General features: G+C 44.5%; 1 protein-coding gene and 1 pseudogene across 4 annotated transcripts in view; both read left to right on the forward strand.

Moving 5' to 3' along the window:
- The window catches only part of GRID1 (glutamate ionotropic receptor delta type subunit 1), a 1,795,826-nt gene that overhangs the window by 1,173,550 nt on the left and 596,031 nt on the right, over positions 1-26,245 (forward strand). For all 4 annotated transcript variants that reach the window (XM_073574878.1, XM_073574877.1, XM_073574874.1 and 1 more), the window contains exon 5: positions 14,434-14,487. In XM_073574878.1, coding sequence (XP_073430979.1) covers positions 14,434-14,487 — 54 coding nt within the window. The remainder of the gene's footprint in view (positions 1-14,433; positions 14,488-26,245) is intronic.
- Positions 18,658-23,392, forward strand: LOC141088751 (polymerase delta-interacting protein 3 pseudogene; annotated as a pseudogene).

Raw genomic sequence — 26,245 nt, forward strand, 5'->3', positions numbered from 1 at the left:
AGGAGAATGCCTTGGAGACAGGTTCCGACCACAACTTGTGATTTGCACCCTTCTTGGTGAGGGCCACCAAGGGGGCTACCAATGTCGAGATGTGGGGATGAATTGGCGGTAATAATTTATGAACCCCGTAAAGCACTGCACCACTTTGAGATAATGGGGCTCCTACCAATCCATCACCGACTGTAGCTTCCATGGCAATCCCTGGGTGGAGATGATATAGCCCAGGAAAGGCAAGAACTCCTGCTCAAACACACACTTCTCCAACTTGGCCTAGAAGGAGTTTGCCCGTAGGAGGTCAAAAACTTTGCAAACATCTCTCCAGTGAGATTCAATATCTGGAGAGTAGATGAGGATATCATCCAGATAGACTACAACTGAGGTGGTGAGCATACCCCAGAAGATGTCATTTACAAAGTCTTGAAAGACAGCTGGAGCATTGCAGAGCCCGAAGGGCATCACCACATATTCATAGTGCCCTCCTTGGTGTTAAAAACTGTCTTCCATTCGTCCCTCTCATGGATACAAATCAGGTTGTAAGCCCCCCCGCAGATCAAGCTTAGTAAACACTCTCGCTCCCCGTAGCCTATCGAACAGTTCCGATATCAGGGGCAGAGGGTACTTATTCTTAATGGTGATGGCGTTAAGACCCCTGTAATCGATGTAGGGGCGTAATTCTCCATTTTCTTCTGGACGAAGAAAAATCCCGCGCCCACTGGTGACACCGAATTCCTAATGAATCCTCTTGCCAGATTCTCCCTGATATACTGAGACATGGCCTCTGTCTCCGGGAGAGATAGGGGATAGACTCGACCCTGGGGAGGCTCAGCATCAGGCAAGAAGTCAAAAGGACAGTCGTAGGGACGGTGAGGCGGAAGAGTCTCCGCCGACTTCTTGGAGAATACTTCTGCTTACTGTCGATAGCATTTGGGAAGAGAGGAAAGATCTGCGGGGACAACAGTGAAGGCAACCTGAATGCACTCCCTCTGACATCTACCCTCACAGGATTTACTCCACCCGAGAATTCTCCCTGAGGACCACTCTATATGGGGAGAGTGATGACGCAACCAGGGGACCCCTAAGAGGACCTGGTCAATACCCTCAGGCTTGACAAGGAGAGATAGCATCTCCTGATGGGAAGGAGACAGCGAGAGTATCAGTGGGGTGGTCTGGTGGGTGATCTGAGAGGGTAGTGTCGCTGCATTCACCACTCTGATGGTGACTGGCTGAGGTAGTAAAACCAGAAGAATTGCATGCCATTAGGCGAAGGCAGACGACATGAAATTGCCCTCCGCCCCGGAATCCATGCAAACCTCCACTGTCAGAATGGAAGAGCCAAACTCAAGCATCCCCTTAAAGCACAGCTTGGAGGAAAACTTTGCAGTATCTAGTAGGCCTCCTCCAACAGCCACTAGATGCGAGCGTTTTCCTGGCCTCTGTGGGCACCTGTTGGCAGGGTGACCAGACTGCCGGCAAATGTGACAGATTACAGGAGCTCAAGCGGACCAGGACCTGGGTCCCGAGCAAGAATACCCCATGGCCTCTTGGAGCTCGGACGCCCAATCGGGAGGTTCTGGAGGTTTAGTAAAACTGGGTGCCAACCTAAACCTCTGCCTACACTGAGACCGCTCCAACCTTCGCTCCGAAAAGTGAAGGTTTATGCGGGTGGAGATGGTGATGAGTTCCTCCAGTGTGGCGGGAATCTCCCTGGTGGCCTGGGCATCCTTAACATGGCCAGCCAGACCTCTCCTGAACACCGGAATGAGGGTCTTATCTGACCACTCCAGTTCTGAAGTCAGCGTCCGGAACTGGATGGCATAATGACTGACCAGAGACGAGCCCTGTGATAACGCCAGCAGCTGGAGCGCGGTATCATGGGTGATTCGCGGCCCCAAAAAGACCTGCTTCAGAGTGCCCTAGAACAGTGTGGCACTCTGCACCACATGATCACCACGCTCCCACAGTGGTGCGGCCCACTCCAGAGCCCTGCCCGACAAGCGGGAAATAACAAATCCCACTTTAGCCCACTCAGAGGGAAATCGCGCAGCCAACCAGCTCCAGCTCTATGGTACACTGGCTCACGAAACCCCTACAAGAAGCACTATCGCTCGAGAACTTCTCAGGCAACGGGAGACAGCCTCTGTGGCTGCCTGAACAGCAACTGCGGTAACATCCACAGCTGAGGCTGAGCAATCAAGAGCCGCCAGCCTGCCCTCCAGCTGCTGTATGTACCACTGCAGTCGCTGTGTGTCCGCCATTACTAGCCATACCCTGGCGCTAGTATAATGTTAGGGTTGCGGATCGCACTAAATATAAAATATGAGAAAGTGCTATCACAACCCGGGGTCCACTGTGCAGAAGTGGTATGCTGCTGCTAGGTAATGGCGGACAACAACTGGCGGTATAACTAGTACACTTGGGTTAACGTCACCTGGTTAATAGAAAGCGGACCCTGTTGCTTCACAGGACTGCGATACCGCTGAGTGCACTAGTGTTGTGGTCACAGCACCCTGCCCCAAGGACAGGGGGTTAGAGTCCCTCTAGACCCACTAGCATTCAACGCTGCTACTGCGGTGCTAGGACATAAACCACTTAAGGATAAAGCACACTAGGTGCAGACAGCGCCGCACAGGTGGATGCCACTAACCAGCCTAACCTTATGGCTGGAAAGCGCAATGTTAGAGCACGGTGCCGCATTGACGGTTGCTGCTTGACACAGTATAGTAGTGCCTTGTGCTGGGTGGCACAGTTAGGCACTAAGTGTGGTGCAGAGGACTGGATGCACCGTGGCACATAGGCAATGCCACCTGTAGGCGCTGACTTATCTCCAATGCCCTATACACATGCACAACCAGAGGGAGGGAGTCTTAATGAATCAGTCACCAGAACGCATACATCCATCTTCACACACACAACTACAAAATACTGTCTATACTAGAGCATGCCTGAGCAGCCATGTGAACCTTTTATAGCAGCGTCCTTCCAGGACCTTCCTGACCCTCCTAATGGTCCAATCCGAACTGGAAAAGGACCTGAGCATGTGACCTCCGATCTCCAATGAGAGATCGTCCCACGGGCATGCTCAGTGGACTGAAAGGAGGACTTAGTCCCTGGAGTAGCTCGCTGCTGACCAGCATGCATTGCTATAGCTGGACCAGAGGTGGAAACAGCAACCAAACCAACAGAGCTGGTCTGAGCAGAGCGCTGGGATCGACGAGTCTGCTGAGCAGCCTCCTCTGTGGCTGGAGAGGAATGGGGACTGCCGAAAGCAAGGCTCGGGTTTCCCGCTGTGCAGCGACAGGAACCCGACGCCTAACATTTGGGTCCACCATTCATCTCAATGAGGTCTGGGTTTGGTTTCAGGTTTAGTCATTGTTCTGATACCCGAATCAAAAATTTTTCTGATATACAGGCTCAATTGAATTTCATGCCATCTTTTATGGCATCCAATTAAGTAGCAACCTCATGGACAGATATGGAAGCCGTAGTGTGGCTTTGTACAAAACTGAACAATTAAACACCCATGTACATGAAGCCTATAATTTGTGCTAATATGCACATTATGATTTTCGCCTTGCCATTATTGTACTCCTATAAACAATCAATCATTTGTTCTCCTAAGACTTATCTAACTTCTCATAATTGGTGTGAGCATATAAAAAAGTTATGCAATGGAAGTATAGAGAAATCATAGTTTAACTAAGACAGGATTTTTGCTTTAAAGTTTGAATTAAAAATGTGTTCTCTAGAGAAACCGTATCATTTGCAAACAGCCTTCAGCATTCTAGATAAAAAATAGCTTACAAAATCTTCATGTACAACCAACCATGTTGTTCTTTTTATATTGTTTGCTATTTGCACAGAAATGTGCCTTCAGGCGGTTCCTAAGCCAAACTATCCTTATGTTTGCATTGCATTGTGCATTGACTTGTGTTTTGACTTACTTTTGCATGATATGCATACCTTATATCCCAACCAGCACAAAGCCATTGGCTGTCAGTATATGTACCAAATTACATAAAAAAAAATATTTTCCTAGGCATTGACAGTTTCTTAATTATGCAATTCAATATTATGAATTATTATTATTATTATTATTATTAATAAAAGTATCTTTATTATTATCTATCATTTACTGATTTTAAAGATTTATCCATAATTGGAAAAAAATAGTTTTTTTTTCCTCTAGCAAAAAAGCATAATTCTTGTTCATTGGCTGTGTCTGATGTTTTATGTTTCTCCCATTCACGTAAATAAACCTGAGCTGCAATGCTAAAAAATTGCAGCTACTTCTAGGAAAAAAATCATATTTTATTGTTATCTTTAACAAACCTTTTATTGCTCTAATTCTATGTGTAAAACTATAATTTTTATTTTTCTTATATAAATAAAGTTGTTGCAAATATCATGTGCACATTGCATAACAAAAAGTGTTTTTCTTGTTCTTTCTCTTCTTATAATTATTAGAGACAAGCAAAAATATATAATGAATTTCAGTAGATTAACCCCTTGGCATATCAGGAAGCTTTGGTCTTTATAGCAGACTATCTTGTTTTCACTTTTTTATAGTGTTCCAGAAGTCATAACATTTTTTATTCTTTCATCAACACATATGGGGACTGTTTTTTGGCATCATTTTTGGGGAGAAACTCTTTTATTATCCCTCTGTGGCAAGAAATAAAAAGCAATAATTCTTCCACTATATTTTTAAGTTATTCACAATGCATCTGCACTAATAAAGAGTTACATTTATTTTGTGGGTGAGCCTGATTATGGCATTACCAGATTTTAATGGTTTTATTTTTTTATTTACTTTTGTGCAACTAATACATTCTTTGTAAAAATAAAAGTAAAAATAAAATGTAATTTGTGAGTCATCACACATAGAAACATATAACATGAACAGCTTCTAAAAGAATAAATCACAAAATCTTTTTTTTTTAACCTGGTAATCTTGCATTACACATATTAATATACTGAAATACAAGGAAATACACAAGACCTTTTGAGTTAGTTAAAATGATGCTTTTATCACATGTAAATGGCATTGAAAAATTATGGTATTCATTTAAACATAATAAATCTTAGAATAAAGGAAAAATGTTATTACCATTCAAATGAACACTAAAAATGGTGGATTTGCTCTTCTTTTCCCTCTAAACACCAATATGATAGTTAAAAGCTAATCAATAGAGTTGAGCGACTTTTGGTTTTTTAGGGTCGCGTTTCGTTTCGTGAAACCCGACTTTTCCAAAAGTCGGGTCGAGCAAGATCGTCCGATTATAGGGAAAAGTCGGGGTCGTACCGAAACACGAAACCCAATGTAAGTCAATGGGGAATAAAAGTCGGCAGTGAGAGGAGGACAGGAAACACACCTACAGTGCCCATTTGAATGCCAAAAGCATCAATTCTTCTTACTTAAGCTTGTCAACCTTAATTAACTTCATAATATAAGTTATGCACTGAAAAATGGGCGTTATTTGGCTAAAGTTGTGGGGGGGGAAGGCTGGCTGCAGGTTTTCATGTGCCCTGGGCGAAAGAGCGCCCCTTTAACACATACCACAACTCATCATGCTCCGATACGGCAGATAAATAGCGGTATAGTACAATGAAAAATACCTCACTTTTTACATCTCATGACGAGGCCCATCTATTTCTCCATACAGAATCATTGGTCCCATATAATGTTTGAAACAGTATATGATGAGCTCCACATAATGCTACAGTATATGTTGGTCCCCATGGATGAAGCTCCACTGTCTTATGGGCCCAAATAATGCTCCAAACATAATGGGCCCCATTTCTAATGCTCTAGTGTATAATGGGCCCTGTAAATGCTGCTCCAGTGTCTGATGTCCACCTTTGGAATGTTCCAGTGTATGGTGGGCCCCATCTATCATTCTCCAGAGTATAGTGCTCCCCAAAAATTGCTGTCCCAACATTGAAAACAATCAAATAAGTCTCCTCGCTAGGGAATCCCTGTACTTGTCTGGACAGGTGCTGTAGCTTGCTTAACAGCTCGCCAGCCGTTCTCACGCCCAGTATGGATTGCACGTGATTGCACAAAGGTTAGAAAGGGTACCGTATCCCCAGATAACATGTATGGATAGCGTACACATTCAAAATATATGTCTCAGGAGGCAGGCTCAGACGGTGTTAGGCCCAGTATGGATTGCACGTGATTGCACAAAGGTTAGAAAGGGTACCGTATCCCCGGATAACATGTATGGATAGCGTACACATTCAAAATATATGTCTCAGGAGGCAGGCTCAGACGGTGTCAGGCACAGTATGGATTGCACGTGATTGCACAAAGGTTAGAAAGGGTACCGTATCCCGGGATAACATGTATGGATAGCGTACACATTCAAAATATATGTCTCAGGAGGCAGGCTCAGACGGTGTTAGGCCCAGTATGGATTGCACGTGATTGCACAAAGGTTAGAAAGGGTACCGTATCCCCGGATAACATGTATGGATAGCGTACACATACAAAATATATGTCTCAGGAGGCAGGCTCAGACGGTGTCAGGCACAGTATGGATTTGACGGCCCAGATTACACAGCGGAGGAGCAGGGAGAGGTAAAGATTGCAAATGCTGGGGCCCTGCCCAAGCAAGGGGGGCCCACTCGTGGGCGTCGGTACTGGCACTGGGCCCCTCATAGTACAGCGGTGTGTCTGACGGCAGGTGTGCACCACCACCGTCAGAGACACTTGATTGCACTATGAGGGACCCTGTGCCAGTGCCCGCGCCCAAGAGTCGGCCTACCCACCTGTCCAGGGCAACGGCACTCGCACAGTGTCGTGCGCTAGGTGGTGACCCCGGCCATGGAGGGGAGGCAGCACAGTTAGGGAGTTTTAGAAAGTGGCATATGTTGATGTTGGACATTCAGCTGATGCAAAAGGCGAAATAGGTGAAGTACCAGGAAGAGGTGGACCAAAGCAAGCCATTTTTCTGTCACCCTATGTGTCATCAGGGGAAGGTGGGACAAAATCCTTGGAAACCCATGCGTGGTTCATTTTAATGAAGGTTAGATCATCCACATTTTGGGTTGACAGACGGGTCCTTTTTTCTGTCAGGATTGATCCAGCTGCACTGAAGACTCTTTCCGATAGCACACTTGCAGCTGGGCAAGAGAGCTCCTGTAAGGCATATTGGGCCAATTCAGGCCAGGTGTCCAGTTTAGCGGCCCAATAGTCAAAGGGGAATGACCTGTGTGGGAGAACATCGATATGGGAGGAAAAGTAGTTTGTAACCATAGTTGACAACTGCTGTCTCCTGTCACTTTCAATCGATGCAGTATTACCAGTTGTGTGAGCGGTATTTGAAAAATCAGTCCACAACATTGTCATGAAACCCCTGTCTCCAACGCCACTTCTGCTGTGTGCACCACGAACACCTCTGCCAAGCTGCCCCCGGCCCGTACGGCTCGTGTGAGAACCATCACCGCTGCTGTGTGCTGGGAATGCCTCAAGGAACCGATTTACCAGAGTTGCTTGTTTATTAGCCAATATTAGGTCAAGGTTCTCCTGTGGCATGATGTTTTGTAATTTGCCTTTATAGCGTGGATCCAGGATGCTGGCCAACCAGTAGTCGTCATCGTTCATCATTTTGGCAATGCGGGGGTCCCTTTTTAGGATCCGCAAGGCATAATCTGACATGTGGGCCAATGTTCCCGGTGTCAATGATGCACTGCGAGTGCTGGGTGGAGGAGCACTTTCTGGCAAATCCACATCCCTCCAGTCACGCACAAACCCTGTACCAGACCTTGCCACGCCAACATTTTCACTTGCCCCACGAGATGCATCCTCCTCCCCTAAGTAATCATCCCCATCTTCCTCCTCCTCCTCCTCTTCTTCCTCCACCTCGTCCAGGAGAGGTCCCTGAGCAGACAATGGCTGAATGTCATCAAGGATTCCCTCCTCCTCTTCCTCCTCATCAACATTGGCTGCAGACGCCTGCTCCTTAAGGTGCGTCAAAGTTTGCATGAGCAGACGCATAAGTGGGATGCTCATGCTTAGGATGGCGTCGTCTGCGCTTACCAGCCGTGTGCATTCCTCAAAACACTGAAGGACTTTACAAAGGTCTTTCAGCTTCGACCACTGCACGCCTGTCAACTCCATGTCTGCTCTCAAAGTGCCTGGCCGTGTATCCTCCCACAAATGCATTATGGCCTGCCTCTGCTCGCACAGCCGCTCCACCATGTGCAGGGTGGAGTTCCACCTTGTTGCAATGTCGATAATGAGGCGGTGGTTGGGAAGGTGGAGCAATCGCTGCAGCTTCTGCATACGAACGGAGTGTACAGGTGACCGGCGGATGTGCGCGCACAGTCTTCGCACCTTCTGGAGCAGGGCTGTTAACTCCAGATAATTTTTGAGGAAGCACTGCACCACCAGGTTCAAGGTGTGAGCCAAGCAAGGTTTGTGGCTGAGTTTTGAAAGGGCTATGGCTGCCACAAAATTACGCCCGTTATCACTAACTACCTTGCCTGCCTCAAGATGTACACTGCCCAGCCATGACTCAGTTTGTCGCTTCAAGTACTCGGCCAGCACCTCGGCGGTGTGTCTGTCGCCCAAACACATCATCTGCAACACAGCCTGCTGACGCTTTCCACTAGCTGCTCGATAGGGGGACACATCGTGTGCAACAGTGGCAGCTGCAGATGGAGTGCTCGTACGACTGCGCTCTGTGGACGAGCTTTCGCTTCTGGAGGAGGAGGAGGAGGAGGAGGGTCGAATGCCTACAGCCAACTGTTTCCTATACCGTGGGCTAGGCAGCACTGTCCCACCACCGCTGTCACCTGTGGACCCTGCATCCACCACATTAACCCAGTGCGCAGTGATGGACACGTAACGGCCCTGGCCATGCCGACTGGACCATGCATCAGTTGTGAGGTGCACCTTTCCGCTCACTGACTGCTTGAGTGCATGGACAATGCGGTCTTTCACATGATGGTGGAGGGCTGGGATGGCTTTGCGAGAGAAGAAGTGGCGACTGGGTAGGTCATAGCCTGGTACTGCATAGGCCATGAGTTCGCGGAAAGCTGTGCTTTCCACCAACCGAAAGGGCATCATCTCAAACGAGATTAGTTTGGCAATGTGGGCGTTCAAACCCAGTGTACGCGGATGAGAGACTGAGTACTTTCTTGACCTACTCATAGTGTCTGGGAGGGTGAGCTGGACTTGAGAGCTGCATATGGTGGAAGTAGCGGTGGACAGGGCGGACTGAGAGAGGGTTGATGATGGTGATGGAGTTGGTGTTCTTTCTGATGGCCTAGAATCAGTCTTTCGTTGATATAACAGTGGGATTCCCTGACTGCTGTGGCCTTGCAACGACACCTCAACATTTGCTGCTGTGCTAACCGGTGGGCTTACAGTGGGGGAAACAATGTAGCGTTGCTGACTACCTTCGTTGTGATCAGTTGCACATGTGGCACTTGAGGTTTGGTGTTGTGTCCACGCTTGCAAGTGCATGCTGGTTAAATGTCTAAGCATGCAACTGGTATTCAAATTTTTCAGATTTTTCCCTCGGCTAAAGGTCTTTGCGCACTTCTTACAGATAACCTTGGCCTGATCATGAGGATTTTGTTCAAAAAAGTGCCACACTGCACTCTTCCTACTTTGGCAGACATTTTGCGGCCTAGCACGCTGTGATCTTTTCACCCTCTGGACAAGCTGTCCAGCAACTCTTTTGATGTTTGGAACCTGTCTTTGGAGTGCTCCGGGCCTGCCAGATAACAGCTGTTGCGATGTCGATGTCTGCTGTGGATGCTCCTCATCTGAGCTATTGGAAGCAGCACCCTCTTCCCCCAATGGATGCCAATCTGGGTCAACAACTGGGTCATCCATCACCTCCTCTTCTATGTCGTGTGCACCTTTCTCTGTGTCACCGTGTATGGTGGTATAGTGTGCGGGAAGGGGCACCTGAGTCTCATCAGGGTCAAAATCTGGCTCTGTACACTGTGAGGACAATGTAGTGCTCTGAGTGAATGTACCAGCAGAATCATCCATCAGCGGCTGTGCATCAGTGCACTCCATGTCAGATTCATCTTGGCCTGGGTAATTCACCTTTTGACTTGATAATCCAGGCATGGTATGTGAAAACAGCTCCATGGAGTAATCAGTAGTATGGCCTGCGTCATCCTTCAATCTTGGTTGGGGTGAAGGACACAAGGAAAGGTGTGGTTCATGAACATGAGCCTCCAATGACGACTCAGTGCTTTTACTTTTTACAACTGAAGAAGAGGAGGCGATAGAGCTGGAGGCTGAGTCAGCAATGTAAGACAAAACTTTTTCCTGATGCTCTGGCTTTAAAAGCGGTTTGCCAACTCCTAGAAAACTAAGCGTTCGAGGCCTTATGTAGCCAGACGATGACGCAGGCTCAGCACCTCCTGCATTCGGTCCTATTTTGCTCTTGCCACTACCATCAGATCCACCACCAACACCATCATTACCAGCTGCCAACCCCCGCCCAATTCCACAGCCTCTTCCACCAGCCTTCCTCATTTTTGGTAGAAATGTAAACAAAATCCAACAAACTATATAGTAATGTAAAACAAGGTACAAGGTGTCTATAGGACAGGGGAGATTTTGAATTTCTGCAGACACTTGTGGACACTGGACACTTTTGGATTGTGTGAGGCCCACTGATATCTGAGCGCTATGTCACAGGCTCGATGGCACAGCTGTGACCAAAGTGACTAGAGGATAAGGGAGATTTTGAATCTCTGCACACACTTTTGGACAGTGGACACTTTTGGATTGTGTGAGGCCCACTGATATCTGAGCGCTATGTGACACGCTCGATGGCACAGCTGCCTGTGACCAAAGTGACGAGAGGATAATGGAGATTTTGAATCTCTGCGCACATTTTTGGACACTGGACACTTGTGGATTGTGTGAGGCCCACTGATATCTGAGCGCTATGTGACACGCTCGATGGCACAGCTGCCTGTGACCAAAGTGACGAGAGGATAATGGAGATTTTGAATCTCTGCGCAAACGTTTGGACACTGGACACTTGTGGATTGTGTGAGGCCCACTGATATCTGAGCGCTATGTGACACGCTCGATGGCACAGCTGCCTGTGACCAAAGTGACGAGAGGATAATGGAGATTTTGAATCTCTGCGCACACTTTTGGACACTGGACACTTGTGGATTGTGTGAGGCCCACTGATATCTGAGCGCTATGTGACACGCTCGATGGCACAGCTGCCTGTGACCAAAGTGACGAGAGGATAATGGAGATTTTGAATCTCTGCGCACACTTTTGGACACTGGACACTTGTGGATTGTGTGAGGCCCACTGATATCTGAGCGCTATGTGACACGCTCGATGGCACAGCTGCCTGTGACCAAAGTGACGAGAGGATAATGGAGATTTTGAATCTCTGCGCACACTTTTGGACACTGGACACTTGTGGATTGTGTGAGGCCCACTGATATCTGAGCGCTATGTGACACGCTCGATGGCACAGCTGCCTGTGACCAAAGTGACGAGAGGATAATGGAGATTTTGAATCTCTGCGCACACTTTTGGACACTGGACACATGTGGATTGTGTGAGGCCCACTGATATCTGAGCGCTATGTGACACGCTCGATGGCACAGCTGCCTGTGACCAAAGTGACGAGAGGATAATGGAGATTTTGAATCTCTGCGCACACTTTTGGACACTGGACACTTGTGGATTGTGTGAGGCCCACTGATATCTGAGCGCTATGTGACACGCTCGATGGCACAGCTGTGACAAAAGTGACTAGAGGATAAGGGAGATTGGATTGCTTTTAAAAAAGCAGTTTGCGGAGCAGTGGGTAAACAGCAATGCTAGCGTGTCAGGAAGCCTTAAAAGGCAGCCCAACAACCAACACCACTGATACACCACTATGTAGCCTCCCCTTGCACTGCACACACAGTGACTTGTGTGCTGTGCAGGCCAAATCGCTAGCAGCAGAAGCAGTTTTTTTGTCTTCTTCCCTGCCTAACGCTCTCCCTACAGAATCAGCAGCAACCTCTCCCTATACTAAGATTGGCAGAAGTAAGATGGCGGTCGGCGTGCACGCCCTTTTATACCCCCTGTGACGCCCACCAAAGCAAGCCAATCACTTGCATGCCCTTCTGAAAGATGGTGGTGACCCGTGCCTAGGTCATCACGTTGCCCACAGTGTCCGTGGATCCTGATTGGCTGAAAAAGAGCACAAAACAAACTTTTGAAACGCGACTTTGGCGCGTAAGTCGCCTACCTCGTGGCCGACCTCATCCTAGGGTCGGGTTTCGTTTCATGAAACCCGACTTTGCCAAAAGTCGGCGACTTTTGAATTTTTTCGACCCGTTTCGCTCAACTCTACTAATCAATAATTTATCTCACTCATATGACAGCAATAATTTCCAAAGCAATTTATAGACATGATCATCACTGTCCCCATTTGGACTCACAATATAAATTCCCTATCGGTATGTATTTGACATGTGGGAAGAAACTGGGGTACACAAAGGAATCCAAGACATAACTGGGGAAAACTCGCAATCTCCTTGCAGATATACTTGTTGGTGGGATTTGACCTCATAACCCCAGCAGAGCTAGGGTCCTACTAAATGCTGCTACCATGCTGGCTGCCCTAGTAAACAGTTAAAAGTGAGAAGAACTGAGACTTCTCATAATTATTACTACTACTGAAAAAGCATATTATAACTACTAAAAACAATTTCTTCTAAGTCTACGTTTAAAAAAATAAAGAAGCTACGGCTCTCAAAATATGGGTATGAAAAAATTTATATCCTGAAAGTCAAAATATTAATCTTCCGCAACACCTTAGCGACCTTTGAATTATACGTATGTCAGCTGTTATGTCCACCAGGAGCTGTTAACCAGTTAAATGTCACTGTCAATCACTGACAGTGGCATTTAACACTTGCTACTGATCAGGGAACTCCATTAGGTAGTCATGACAGACAGGGGTCTGCAGAAGACCCATTCCCTGCCATTGTGAGTCTCTTATGAAAGCCGGGTCATGGTCGTCATTCAAAAGAGATTGTGGCCTTTGCTACAAATACACAGGACTGAAGCACTGCTATGTGTAGGACAGGTGATCAGACGATCCAAGCTTCAAGTCTCATAAGTGTACTATTGAAGCCAGTAAAAACAAAATGTATTAAAAATATTAAAAAAATCAAATCACTCCCCTTTTGCCCCATTGAAAATAAAACAAAAAAAACACATATTTGGTAGTGCTGTGTTCAAACATGTCTGATCTATCAAAATATAAAGTAAATGAACCAGATTGGTAAACAGCAAAACAAGAAAACAAATTGAAACTTCAGAATTGCAGTTTTTTGGCCAGCGCCACCACAACTTTGCAATAAAATGCAATAACGGGTGATAAAAAAATCAGATCTACCCAAAAAAATTGTAATATTATAAATTTCATCTCTGGGAACAAAAATATAAGCCATCACCAAGCCCCAGACCTAAAAAATGAAAAAGCCATTCGTCTTCCAAATTTCACATTTTTTTCACCATTTAAATTAAAAAGTACCTATACATGTTGGGTATGTGTGTACTCGTACTGACCTGGGGAATCATAATTGCAGGTCAGATTTAGTATTTCCTGAACATGATAAATTAAAAAAAAAAATATTGTGTAATAGCCCTTTTTTTTTTATTTCAACGCACTTGGATTTTTTTTCTTGTTTTCCAGTACGCTATATGGCACAATCAATGGTGTCTTCCAAAAGTACAATTCGTACCACAAAAAACAAGCCTTCACATGGCTATACTGACAAAAAAATAAAAAAGTTATGGCTCTGGGAAGAAGACGCAAAAGCGGAAAATAGCAAGGTTGAAAAGAGGTTAACTGATTAATCTTATGATTTTCTGAACTTATTAGCAATTTTTTTCAAAACAGACAAATGTGATAAAAATGAATAGTGATAAGACGACTATATATTGAATAGAAAATGTACTTGTAAGGAAAGAATCTGCAGTGCACCTATTGTATGTGACAGGCCTGTCAAGCAGGGACAATGTACAATATTAAATGTTCTGTACCATGTATTGTATTCAAAGTACATAAGTGGGTGTCAAAGACATGGTTTACATACTAGATTAGCAAATGTGATTGACGTTCCAAAAATATGGATTCAAAACAATGTGCTGTGATTTGTAGCCCACTGTTTAATTGTACTGCGTTGCTATGTTTGCAGTAGTAAAAATTAATTATCTCAGTTTGCTCAAGAAACAAGAGTAACCATTCAAACCATTACAAGTAATGTCTGGAGACAAAATAAACAGTCACAAGTATAAGTTATTATTCTTATTGAAATCTGCAATCAGATCACATTTTAAAATGTTAACACTGGAAAATTTAGAAGGAATGATTATGAATAAAGATTGATGTATCCGCATTAATGTTTACATTTTTTTTTAACCTTTAGGCCGTGGAAACAAATCTTGCATCTAAGGACAGCCATTGGGTTTATGTTAATGAGGTAAGAAAACAAACTTTATTAAATATGTACAGTATTAAGACATTTGAAATAAGTGCACTATGGTCTGTGGAATAAGCTCTCCACAACCCCCTCTTACCTTGTGCTTGATTGATAGGTGTAGTGGCTCTCTGAAAGGACATTACAGTAATACAAAGCCTGAACTTCAGTGCTAGGATATGATTTTCACACTGTCAATTATTAGTGTACTATTTACTTAGCAGCGCAAAGTTTTATTTTTGGTGTACCACTTCCAAAGTCTGTTTATTTTATTTAAAAAAATGTAATTGCCAAAGTTCAGTTCGTGTACCAGAACTTGTCATACTATTAGTGATGAGCGAGCACTAAAATGGCTCGGGTCAAGCAAATTGGAATGCTCGGGTGCTCGACCCAAGCAACGAGCCCAATGTAAGTCTATGGGAAAACTGATCATTTTTGCCGCAACTACCCCGGGGGTCCTGTTAGGGTATAAAAACATCTGAAATCAATGGGAACAGTGCTCAAATTACATGGAGACATTATGGGGAATATCCCTGGAAGCATTTCTGACTAACAGGTCACAGCTGTGAACAATGTTTTCAGAGTCTTACACCTCTTTTACAGGCGCACAATAAAACATACGAAAATGAAATCAAAATGAGTTTTCATGGGAAATATCTTAAGGAACATCCTTAACATTATAATAATTTGTATGTAAGGCAAAATAGACAACCCAAAACAAAAATGTTCCTCCACCACTTGGGCTACGTTCACACGTAGCGTTTTTGATGCGTTTTTCAACTTTAGCATTGCTTTCAACCAACACAAATGTATTCACTGGGAAATGTCATTTTAACATTTTACAACCTTATTTGGTCATGTGGTGTGTGACACAACATCAGACACATCCTGTTTCATTTATGAAGGAGGGACTCTGAAAGTCATAAAGTCTATTTTTATAGGGCCAGCAGTCTGTCCTCAATTTTCTTAGAGATCCATGAGCCAGCTATGTTGTGAGTTCATTTTCCCCTTCACCTTTGATGTCTGATGAACTCCCTCTGCTGGTGAAGAGAGGTAGTGAAATTGATTGGGATGGGAATAACCTGTTATCTGAACATGCGGAGTGTGATTGGACAGCTGGAATTTCTGAGTGGATATAAGGCAGCCGACGCCCTGCAGGGTTTGCTGGTGGTGATCCTTTCTGCTCTGAGCTCTGGCATCCAGTTTTAGTTCCTGTCTACTAAAAGCTAAGTTTTGCCCTGCTATTATTCCATGAGATTTTGTCTGGTTTCCTTAGTGTTTGTATTCAGCCAGTCCTGGTTGGGACTGGCTGAATTCCATTTTTGTCTCTGATCAGTTGATCTCTTTGCTCTGTTTTCAGAATATACCTGAGTGCTGATATAGTGATTTTGAAGTCTAGCGACTTCAGGGCCCTTTTACCTATCAGACAGTTGGGACATTTTTGTAGGGTTTTTTGCGGATTGCAGCCAGCATCTTTTCTGTCCTGTTCTATCTAGTTAGTTGGGCCCCATCGTTTGCTCAGCCTGTCTTTCTGTCTGTGTTTGTGTTTTCATCTGTTTTTCACCGACAATACATGTTGGGGGCTGTCTATTGCTTTGGGGTCTGCTCTGGGGCAGTTTAGATTTCCCCTTTCTTTCTTTAGGCTTATGTAGTTCTCCGGCTGTGACGAGGAGTCTAGGGCACCGTAGGAACCCCCCACGGCTACTGTTAGTTGTGGTGAATAGGATCAGGGGTCTGCAATCCGATAGCTACCAACCTCTCTGCTTTTCTGGACTTAGCTTGTATTTTTGTTTTCTCCTCCGGTGACTCATTCATAACACAGCTATATTTTGTTGCTCCCATTATTAAACAGTGGGTTCCTTATACTTTTATTTCAAATGCAGTGAGTGGCAGCGCTGCCCAAAATTTGGATGCACCCCAACAACCTATTGAACAGACGTCATGGATGACCACCTGCAACCAAAGTTCCCAATATTCATCTGGTACTCCCATATTGTTTGTTTATGCATTGAATGCAAGGCCTGCCCTGCCCAACAGTTACATGCACCCTAATAAGCCTTTGAACCCACGTACTGGATGGCCACAGGAAAATCAAGTTCACATTATTCATCTGGTACTCCCATACTGTTTGCTTATGCATTGGATGCAAGGTCTGCCCTGCACCAAAGTTACACATACCCCAATAAGCATTTGAACCCACGTACTGGATGGACACATGAAAGCCAAGTTCACATTATTCAATTGGTACTCCCATACTGTTTGGTTATGCATTGAAAGCAAGACCTGCCCTGCACCAAAGTTACACACACCCCAATAAGCCTTTGAACCCACATTCTTCATGGCCACAGGAAACCCAAGTTCATATTATTCATTTGGTACTCCCATACTGTTTGGTTATGTATTGAATGCAAGGTCTGCCCTGCACCAAAGTTACACGCACCCTAATAAACCTTTAAACCAACGTACTGGATGGCCACATGAAAAGCAAGTTTACATTATTCACTTGGTACTCCCATACTGCTTGTTAATGCATTGAATACATGGCCTGCTCTGCACCAAAGTTACACGCACCACAATAAGCCTTTGAACCCACGTATTGGATGGCCACATGAAAACCAAGTTCACATTATTCATTTGGTACTCCCATACTGTTTGCTTATGCATTCAATGCAAGGCCTGCCCTGCAGCAAAGTTACATGCACTTCAATAAGCTTTTGAACACACATACTGGATGGCCACAGGAAAACCAAGTTCACATTATTCATTTGGAACTCTCATACTGTTTGTTATGCATTGTATGCAAGGCCTACCCTGCACCAAAGTTACATGCAACCCAAAAAGCCTATGAACATACGTACTGGAGGGCCGCATGAAAACCAAGTTCACATTATTCATTTGGTACTCCCATACTGTTTGCTTATGCCTTGAATGCAAGGCCTGCCCTGCTCCAAAGTTAAACACACTCCACTAAGCCTTTGCACCCATGTAGTAGATGGTCACATGAAACCAAAGTTCCCATTATTCTGAACAATGCCTGCCCCAAATTTGCATGCACTCCAAACTCCCAAGGAAGAAATGTGGAGGATGGCCTCCAAAAAATGTTTTCCCAGTTTAAAGGAGGGGGTCTCCTATACTTGTAATGCCCATACACTAAATGTATGGGCTGACAAACATTTCACCCTAGGGGGTACACATCAACATACTGTGTAAACATTTTTTTACGGGCATCATAAACACCCTTGAAAACAATAAGGTGGTTTCCTACACAGTTGCTGCTGGGAAGGTGCAGGATTTTAGCAGAAATATGGCCTACGTGTCAATGGATGAAGTGATCAGGAACAGTGACATGGTGACGGCGGGAATGGGAACGTACAGGATTAATAACAGGGGCTATGGAAGTTATGAGATTCAGGATCTAGCCTACAATTATTAGTCATTTACCCACCACCAATTATTGGAATACATTTGATGCCTGTCAGATAGCTGTAACAGATGTGCATCTCAAGTTAGGCCTAAAAGATACCCGTGAAAAATTGGTTGCAAAAGACACACATTTCCGTACAAAGGGTAAAGTGCAAGGTGCTCATGAGATGCTGAATTCTAGAAAGCAGCAGATCAGTGTTGGAAGACAACCAACAAAACTGATGGATGCTCATGAAAAACTAAGTTTAAAGAGGAGTGCACCTGCCGTAGCTATAAACTCACCCATGGCACAAGGTTGTTCATCTACACCCATAAATATTACCAAGACCATCAAAATTTCACAGCCGAAAACTATTTCTTCTGGTGTAATGAACAATGTTAAAGGAATGGCAAAAAACGTAGTTAGATTCTTAGGAATAAATTCTTGGACTTTTAGGTGCGTGTGTCAGCTCCCAGCTCAGCAGACGAGATAGACTCTCAGATCCCAGCTCCTCCTGATTATATCAGCTGGACCAGTCAGGGTTTTTTTGGCTTCCTGACTGGTCCAGCTGATATAATCAGGAGGAGCTGGGTCAGATCTATCTCGTCTGGTTAGAGCCTAGAGCCGTCGAGTCTATCTCGTCTGCTGAGCTGGGAGCTGACACACGCACCTAAAAGTCCAAGAATTTACTCCTAAGAATCTTTGTTGCGGTCACCACTGTGGACCGTTGGACGTGCAGCAGGCTGACATACTATACAGGCTTTACTTTTTCTTTGAAAAGGTGAGTATAAATACCTTTTCATTTATACGTTTTACCCAGATAAGACCCTATTGCGCTCTTGTCTCAACCTTTTAGTGTATACAATTAAAAAACGTGGTTAAGCATGAACAAGGGAAGCCACCAATTTCCTCTTTACAAAATATGGACGATGATGGTATTGATGAAGACTTGGCACTTTCCCACATCCCCACCAAGGAGATGAAAATCACAGCTGCCAACACTGTGCAAAAGAAGCCGGGAATGTCTGGAAATTCGCATTCTGTTGGGCAAAATTTACTTCTTACTAAAGTGGTACAGAATGATGGATACAGAGCTCCCATGTCTACTCAGCACGAGACTTTGCCACCTTTACTGCACACAAAGGCTCTAACCAATGTGTCATGGACACTTGTCACAAAAGAGGACAGTTTTTAAGAAGGGTCGACTCCAAAAAAGTCTGTCTTTAGCCCTTTAGAAGGCAAAAAAATGACCGTTAATAATTTGCATCCAAGTGTCACAGAGGAAGATATTGTATAGCTTTTATGTGTATACAGTGCCTTGAAGCTCTAACGCTTGCTTAGTTATGGAGTTGCAGAGGTTGTGTTTATAAGAAAGGGAGATGCAGTTGGTGCCTACAAAAAATACATTAGATACCTAGATGGACAACCAATGAAATGCAATCTTTATTTGAATGGTAGCGTGATAACATGAGACCAGCCCATCCTTCAAAGATTAAGTGACACCCCATCAAATAAACAAGGTGAATCTAGAAGAAACACAATCTTCTCCTCTAGTGTTTATTCAAATCCTCCAGCTGAAGTTGATCCTCATGTTAAAAGCACTCTTTAAATCCTCAGAGTAATCAGAAGTCATCCAACCAACTGCATTTAAGATGAAGCTCTGATGAGACCAACACAAATTGAAGACTGTAATAAGAGAGATTCCCAAGTCACACATGGGTCCAGAGACACTTTAAAAAAACCTTCATTTTGCTTCTTGTGTTTTGTTTAGCATTAATCACTAGCAGGTAGTTGATGTTTGAAGAAATATGGCATCAGACATTGGACAATCAATCCTGTTCCCAGCATTGTAGTACAGTCGACCTTCGTTATAATAATAATAAATTTCTATAGTGCTGACCTATTCCGCAGCACTTTACATTTCAGAGAGGACATGTACAGACGATAGACATTACAGCATAACAATAATCACATAGATTATAGCAAATACCAAGAGGAATGAGGGCCCTGCTCGCAAGCTTACAGTCTATGAGGAAAGAGGTAGACACGAAAGGTGGGTGGTAACAGTTGCCCTGATTGTATGGACCAGCCATAAAGTTAAGTGTGTAACAATACAAACACAGAGGGCTAATGGATGCATAAAGCATGTGGGAACATGATGCGGGGAACCTGGTTATGGTAAAACTTTTGGCTGTGCCACACAGGAATAGATTAAGTTAATGTGTTGAGGTCATAGGCCAGTCTGAATAAATGCGTTTTCAGGGCACGCTTAAAATTGTGGGGATTGGCGACTACTCGTATTGACCTGGGAAGTGCATTCAAAAGAATTGGCGCAGCACGTGTAAAGTCTTGGAGACGGGAGTGGGAGGTTCTGACTATTGAGGATGCTAACCTCAGGTCATCAGCAGAATGGAGGGCGCAGGTAGGGTGGTATACTGAAACAAGGGAGGAGATGTAGGGTGGTGCTGAGCCATGGAGGGCTTTGTGGGTGAGGGTAATAAGTTTATACTGAATTCTGGAGTGGATGGGTAGCCAGTGTAATGACTGGCACAAGGTAGAGGCATCGGTGTAACGATTGGTGAGGAATATGATCCTGGCTGCAGCATTCAAGACAGATTGGAGAGGGGAGAGTTTGGTAAGAGGGAGACCGATTAGAAGAGAGTTACAATAGTCAAGATGAGAATGAATAAGAGAAACAGTAAGAGTTTTTGCAGAGTCAAAAGTAAGAAAAGGTTGGATTCTAGAAATGTTTTTGAGGTGCAGATGACAAAAGCGAGCCAGTGATCGAATATGGGGGGCAAAGGAAAGCTCAGAGTCAAGTATGACCCCAAGACAGCGGGCATGTTGCTGGGGAGTAATAGTGGAACCACACACAGAAATGTCAATGTCAGGTATAGGTACATTAGTTGAGGGAGGAAACACAAGGAGTTCAGTCTTTGACAGGTTCAGTTTCAGATATAGTGAGGACATGATGTTAGACACAGCGTTTAGACAATCGCTGGTGTTTTCTAGAAAGGCTGGCGTGATGTCAGGAGAAGAAGCGTATAATTGGGTGTCATCAGCATAGAGCTGGTACTGGAAACCAAATCTACTGATCGTTTGACCAATAGGGGCAGTGTACAAGGCGAAGAAGAGGGGGCCTAGAACCGATCCTTGAGGAACCCCAACAGTAAGGGAAAGGGTTATGGGGCAGTTGCGTTATTGCCTCAATAATTTCCGATTTACCCTTGCTCTAGTATTCTGATCCAGCACGGTTATGGTTCTACTGTTATGTCCAGGGAGGCTAAATGTTGAGTAACTTGTTTAAGTTTCTTCAATAGTCTGTTTCTGCTTAGAAGATAATCTTTGTTTTGTAGTTTTAATATCATTCCTCCAAATAGATGTGAAGACCTGCATATTTCAGTAAATGGGGGGGAATTACTAAGTGTCCACCAACTGTGTTCTAGACAAAAAAATGTTATGCCTAATTAATGTTTCACACTGTGAAAATGTCATCCAGAACTCTACAACTGTAGGTAGTACTAGTTGCCCTGCGGCTGAAGTATGTTGTGATTTGTGTAATCTGAATGCAGAGAATTGCTGAAGGGAAGTAGATCACGCTAATAGTGATCTAAATACTGAGATCTGTTAAGAGTAATGCTGGGAGGACACACATTGTGGTTTTCTATCAACTTCATTTGCACTTACAAATTTAAATTTAATGCTGGTAATAAAAAAATCTTAAGTGTAGGCAGGGCGCAGGGCCATACCACGACTATCTTTTTGATCTTAATGTACAACCCTATAATTTTGTTTTGAAATTAATATTTATTTGGACTCCTCATTGGGAGGGGGGCACAAGAAACGATAGGTGAACTCTGCTCACACTAAAAACACCCCTTTGAATACAATAACGTGGCTGTTGAATCACTGAACATGTTCACCCTGGTGATCTACTGGTGGTGTCTGAAGAGATGTGGAAGATGGCCTCCTATAGATTCCTTTACCAATTTAAAGAAGCAGTTCTCCTATACTTATATGGCCCATACACTAAGTGTATGGGCTGAGAAACATTTCACCATGGGGGTGTGCATCAACCTACTATTTCAACATTTTTTTTACGGGCATCATAAACACCCTTAAAAAGAATAGCGTGGCTATTGCATCATGGAACATCTTCGCCCCCGTGTTCTTGTGGTAGTGGATGATGAGGATGAGGAGAAGGCGGAGGATAACAGCAAATAACCAAAATCAGGAAGCATATAGCCATGTGTGGGTGTGAAGAGATGCAAGGGAATATACCTCCCAAAAAAAGACACTGGATTTGAGGTTATGTTTCGCTGTTATCATGCGGTAGTGTAGAGAAGTCTGGCCCAATCCAGCCCTTGTCAATTTTTATTAGAGTCAGTCCATCAGCATTTTCAGTTGACAGGCAGATGTGCTTATCAGTTATAATTCCACCAGCTGCACTAAAAGCACGCTATGACAAAACACTAGCGGCAGGACAGGACAGGACCTGCAAGGTATAGAGAGCCAGTTCATGCTACATATCCAGCTTTTAGACCCAATAATTATAAGGCACAGAGGAATCACATAGGACTTTGGTATGGTCATCAAGGTGCTCCCTCAGCATCATCCAAAACTTTGCACTCCTTGTGAGAGAACCCTGCGACTTAGGGACACTGGGATAAGAGGGTCTGAGAAAAGTCTCCCATAACTTTGCATGCTGCTTGATTGGAGTTGTGTCTCTCTCACCTTTGTCCAATGAACTATGACCTCTGCCACCAGCATTTTCAGATGGGAATTTTTTTAATAATTCCGCAACAAGGGACTTTTGATACTGCATCATTTTAGTATACTTGTCTGCCTCTGGAAGAAGAGATTGAAAGTTCTCCTTGTAGTGTGGGTCTAAAAATGTCACCAACCAGTAATGACTGTCACCCAAAATTTTGAGAATGCGAGGGTCATGGGAAAGGCAGCGTATCCTAAACTCAGCCATATGTGCCAGACTGCTAACCGGCAAAACTTCTGTGTCCTCACCAAGAAGACAACTGAACCTGCTGTCCTCCTCCTCCTTGTCCCTTGTAGAACCATCAATAGCGCATGAAAGTAGCTCCTGTTCTTCCTCCTCCTCTTCCTCATTGCCACCCAATCCATGTTGGGATGAGATGAGCCTGGGCTGTGTAAAATCACTCTGTATGGTTCCTTGCTCTGTCTCATCAACATCCACCTGCAATGCATCCTCTTTGATTGTGAGCAGAGAGCTTTTCAAAACACAGAGAAGTGGGCTGGTAACGCTAATTATGGTGTCATTGCAGCTCATCATGTTGGTGGAGCCATCAAATTACACAATTTTTAGCTCACAAATAGGTGAGGCGTGTGACAGAGACACCACACTGTAAAATATGTGGCCTGTGTTTTTATTTTTTAAGAAAAGTAGTGTTACTAGCTAGGGTAGTGTGGCATTCTCATGTGGTGTATGGCTGAGGGTTTCACTCCTGACAGGGTATGATGTTTTTTATGGTGGCCGAGCTTTCTGTCAGGAGAAGAGTCATTCTTTCTCAAATTAAAAACACACAGGAAACTCTACAATACAATGTTTGCACACTAAATGCCTCTAGGCAGAAGATGATGATGATGGTAGTTAGAGTTGAGCGACTTTGGTCGGATCGGGTTTCGTGAAACCCGAATGAAACAAAATAAGTTTCAGATGAAACTCGTCCGACTAGAGCAAAAAAAGTCGGAGTTTCGTCCTACTTTTATTTCCCATTGACTTGCATTGGTGTCGGGTTTCGGACGAAACTCCGACTTTGTTTTGCTCTAGTCGGACGAGTTTCATCTGAAACTTATTTTGTTTCATTCGGGTTTCACGAAACCCGATCCGACCAAAGTCGCTCAACTCTAGTGGTAGTAGTTAGTACATTTGAGCCCCATTCATTAAGCAGCCATAAGAATTGGAAATGGAAGTCTTTTTACTGAAAGGTAATGGGCCAAATTATTATTTGCAAACAGCAGTAAACTCCAGTGAAGAACAGGAGTTTACTATCCAAACTTAGTTCCAAATCATGAAGTTCTTTCTGTACATTGTCATCTCTCTGAGTATGGTACAAAAATGTTCCCACTTATTTTTCTCTCTGTTCTGCTGCTAGTCAAGTATGATTTGCTAGCTCTTTCATTACAGAATAATCAGCTCTCATTCTATCAGTTAAACCTGTTAAATTGCAGAATTCTGCCAGCCATCTGACTGCTTGAAAGTAGACTATGGAGTTAAATCCCAGATGATATCATCAATACAATATGTAGGATTGCTATATTTGGTAAGAACTATCTGTCTAATCAGTTCTTTACTGCAAGCATCATAGGCATTGCCATGTGATGCAATTTTCGAGTGCAAATTATACAGACTATGGGAACTCTGTGTCACAGTGCTTTCGTCCCTCCCACCGGTCCCGTAATGAAAACACAGACAGGCGATGGGTTGAAACAGGTTGGTCCCAGTTTATTAATTGCATAAGCAGAGAAAGCACTTACATTTAGTAATGGGCTCATTGCCAAGGACTCTGTCTGCGACTGACAGTTGAGCAGGCCTATGAGCGGTTACGAACCTTTGCCCTTCTCCACATCTTCCACTGTGACTTAGTATCTTTAACAAGGTTTTTTTTAATAAGTGTACAAATAGTATTGAAATTTAAACACTGATAAACATATAAGAGAGGGAGGGTAGGACAAAAGCTTCCAGGGGTGAACCCGAGGAATGAGGAAGTCCCTGCCCCTTGGCACCTGAATTTAACCCCGATAGGTGTGGCTGGAGGCCCCTTCCCCTTTAACCCCTTCACGACCTTTGACGCCACGTAGGCGTCATGAAAAGTCGTGTCAGAACGATCCATGACGCCTATGTGGCGTCATGACTTTAAAGCCCCCCTGCGGGTCGGGTGACCTAGGTCACTGAAAGGTCACCCGACCCGCAGATACAGGGGGCTTTGTTCTTCGCCACAGGGGGCGTGGCTTCGCCCCCACGTGGCTACGATGGATCTGATTGGCTGTTAAAAGTGAAACAGCCAATCAGAGCGATAGTAATATTTCATCAATGAAAATTGATGAAATATTACAATCCAGCCATGGCCGATGCTGCTGTAGCATCGGACATGGCTGGAGACACCGATTCCACCACCCCCACCGGCGATCACCCCCCCCGCAACTGAATGACAGCGGCGATCTGCCGCCGCTGTCATCATCTGCCCCCCTCCCATTCCCTCTGCTCCCCGCCAGCCTCCGATCCCCCCCTCACCCCCTCTCACCTCCCCCGGCACCTTCTAAGTCCCCCTGTCGCTCCCGGTGTCCGGCAGGTCCGGTTCATGGGCGCCGCCATCTTAGAAAATGGCGGGCGCATGCGCAGTGCACCCGCCAGAATCTGCTGGCTGCAGATTCCATTCTTTCATTTTGATCACTCTCACAGTGATCAAAATGAAAGAAAAAGTAAATAAACCCCCCGATTATCACCCCATAGGTAGGCAGAACTAATAAAATAAAGAAAATATTTTTATTTTTATTTTTCCATTAGGGTTAGGGTTAGGGTTGAAAAGAGGGTTAGGGTTAGGGTTAGGGTTGAAAAGAGGGTTAGGGTTAGGGTTGAAAAGAGGGTTAGGGTTAGGGTTGAAAAGAGGGTTAGGGTTAGGGTTGAAAAGAGGGTTAGGGTTAGGGTTGGAAAGAGGGTTAGGGTTGGAAGGAGGGTTAGGGTTAGGGTTGGAAAGAGGGTTAGGGTTAGGGTTGAAAAGAGGGTTAGGGTTGGAAAGAGGGTTAGGGTTGGAAAGAGGGTTAGGGTTAGGGTTGGAAAGAGGGTTAGGGTTAGGATTGGAAAGAGGGTTAGGGTTGGAATTAGGGTTAGAATTAGGGTTAGGGTTGGAATTAGGGTTAGCGTTGGAATTAGGGTTAGGCTTGTGGTTAGGGATGTGTTAGGGTTAGGGCTGTGGTTAGGGGTGTGTTGGGGTTAGGGTTGGGGTTAGAATTGAGGGGTTTCCACTGTTTAGGCACATCAGGGGGTCGCCAAACGCAACATGGTGCAACCATTGATTCCAGCCAATTTTGCATTCAAAAAGTCAAACGGTGCTCCCTCCCTTCCAAGCCCTGACGTGTGCCCAAACAGTGGTTTACCCCAACATATGAGGTATCAGCGTACTCAGGAAAAATTGCACAACAACTTTTGGGGACTAATTTCTCGTGTTACCCTTGGGAAAATAAAAAATTGGGGCTAAAAAATTATTTTTGTGGAAAAAAATGATTTTTTCATTTTCACGTCTCTGCATTATAAACTTCTGTGAAGCACTTGGGGGGTTCAAAGTGCTCATAACACATCTTACATACATTCCTTGGAAGGTCTAG

Source organism: Dendrobates tinctorius, unplaced genomic scaffold (assembly GCF_039654945.1).
Source record: "Dendrobates tinctorius isolate UK_male_01 unplaced genomic scaffold, ASM3965494v1 ptg000040l, whole genome shotgun sequence".
Lineage (NCBI taxonomy): Eukaryota > Metazoa > Chordata > Amphibia > Anura > Dendrobatidae > Dendrobates > Dendrobates tinctorius.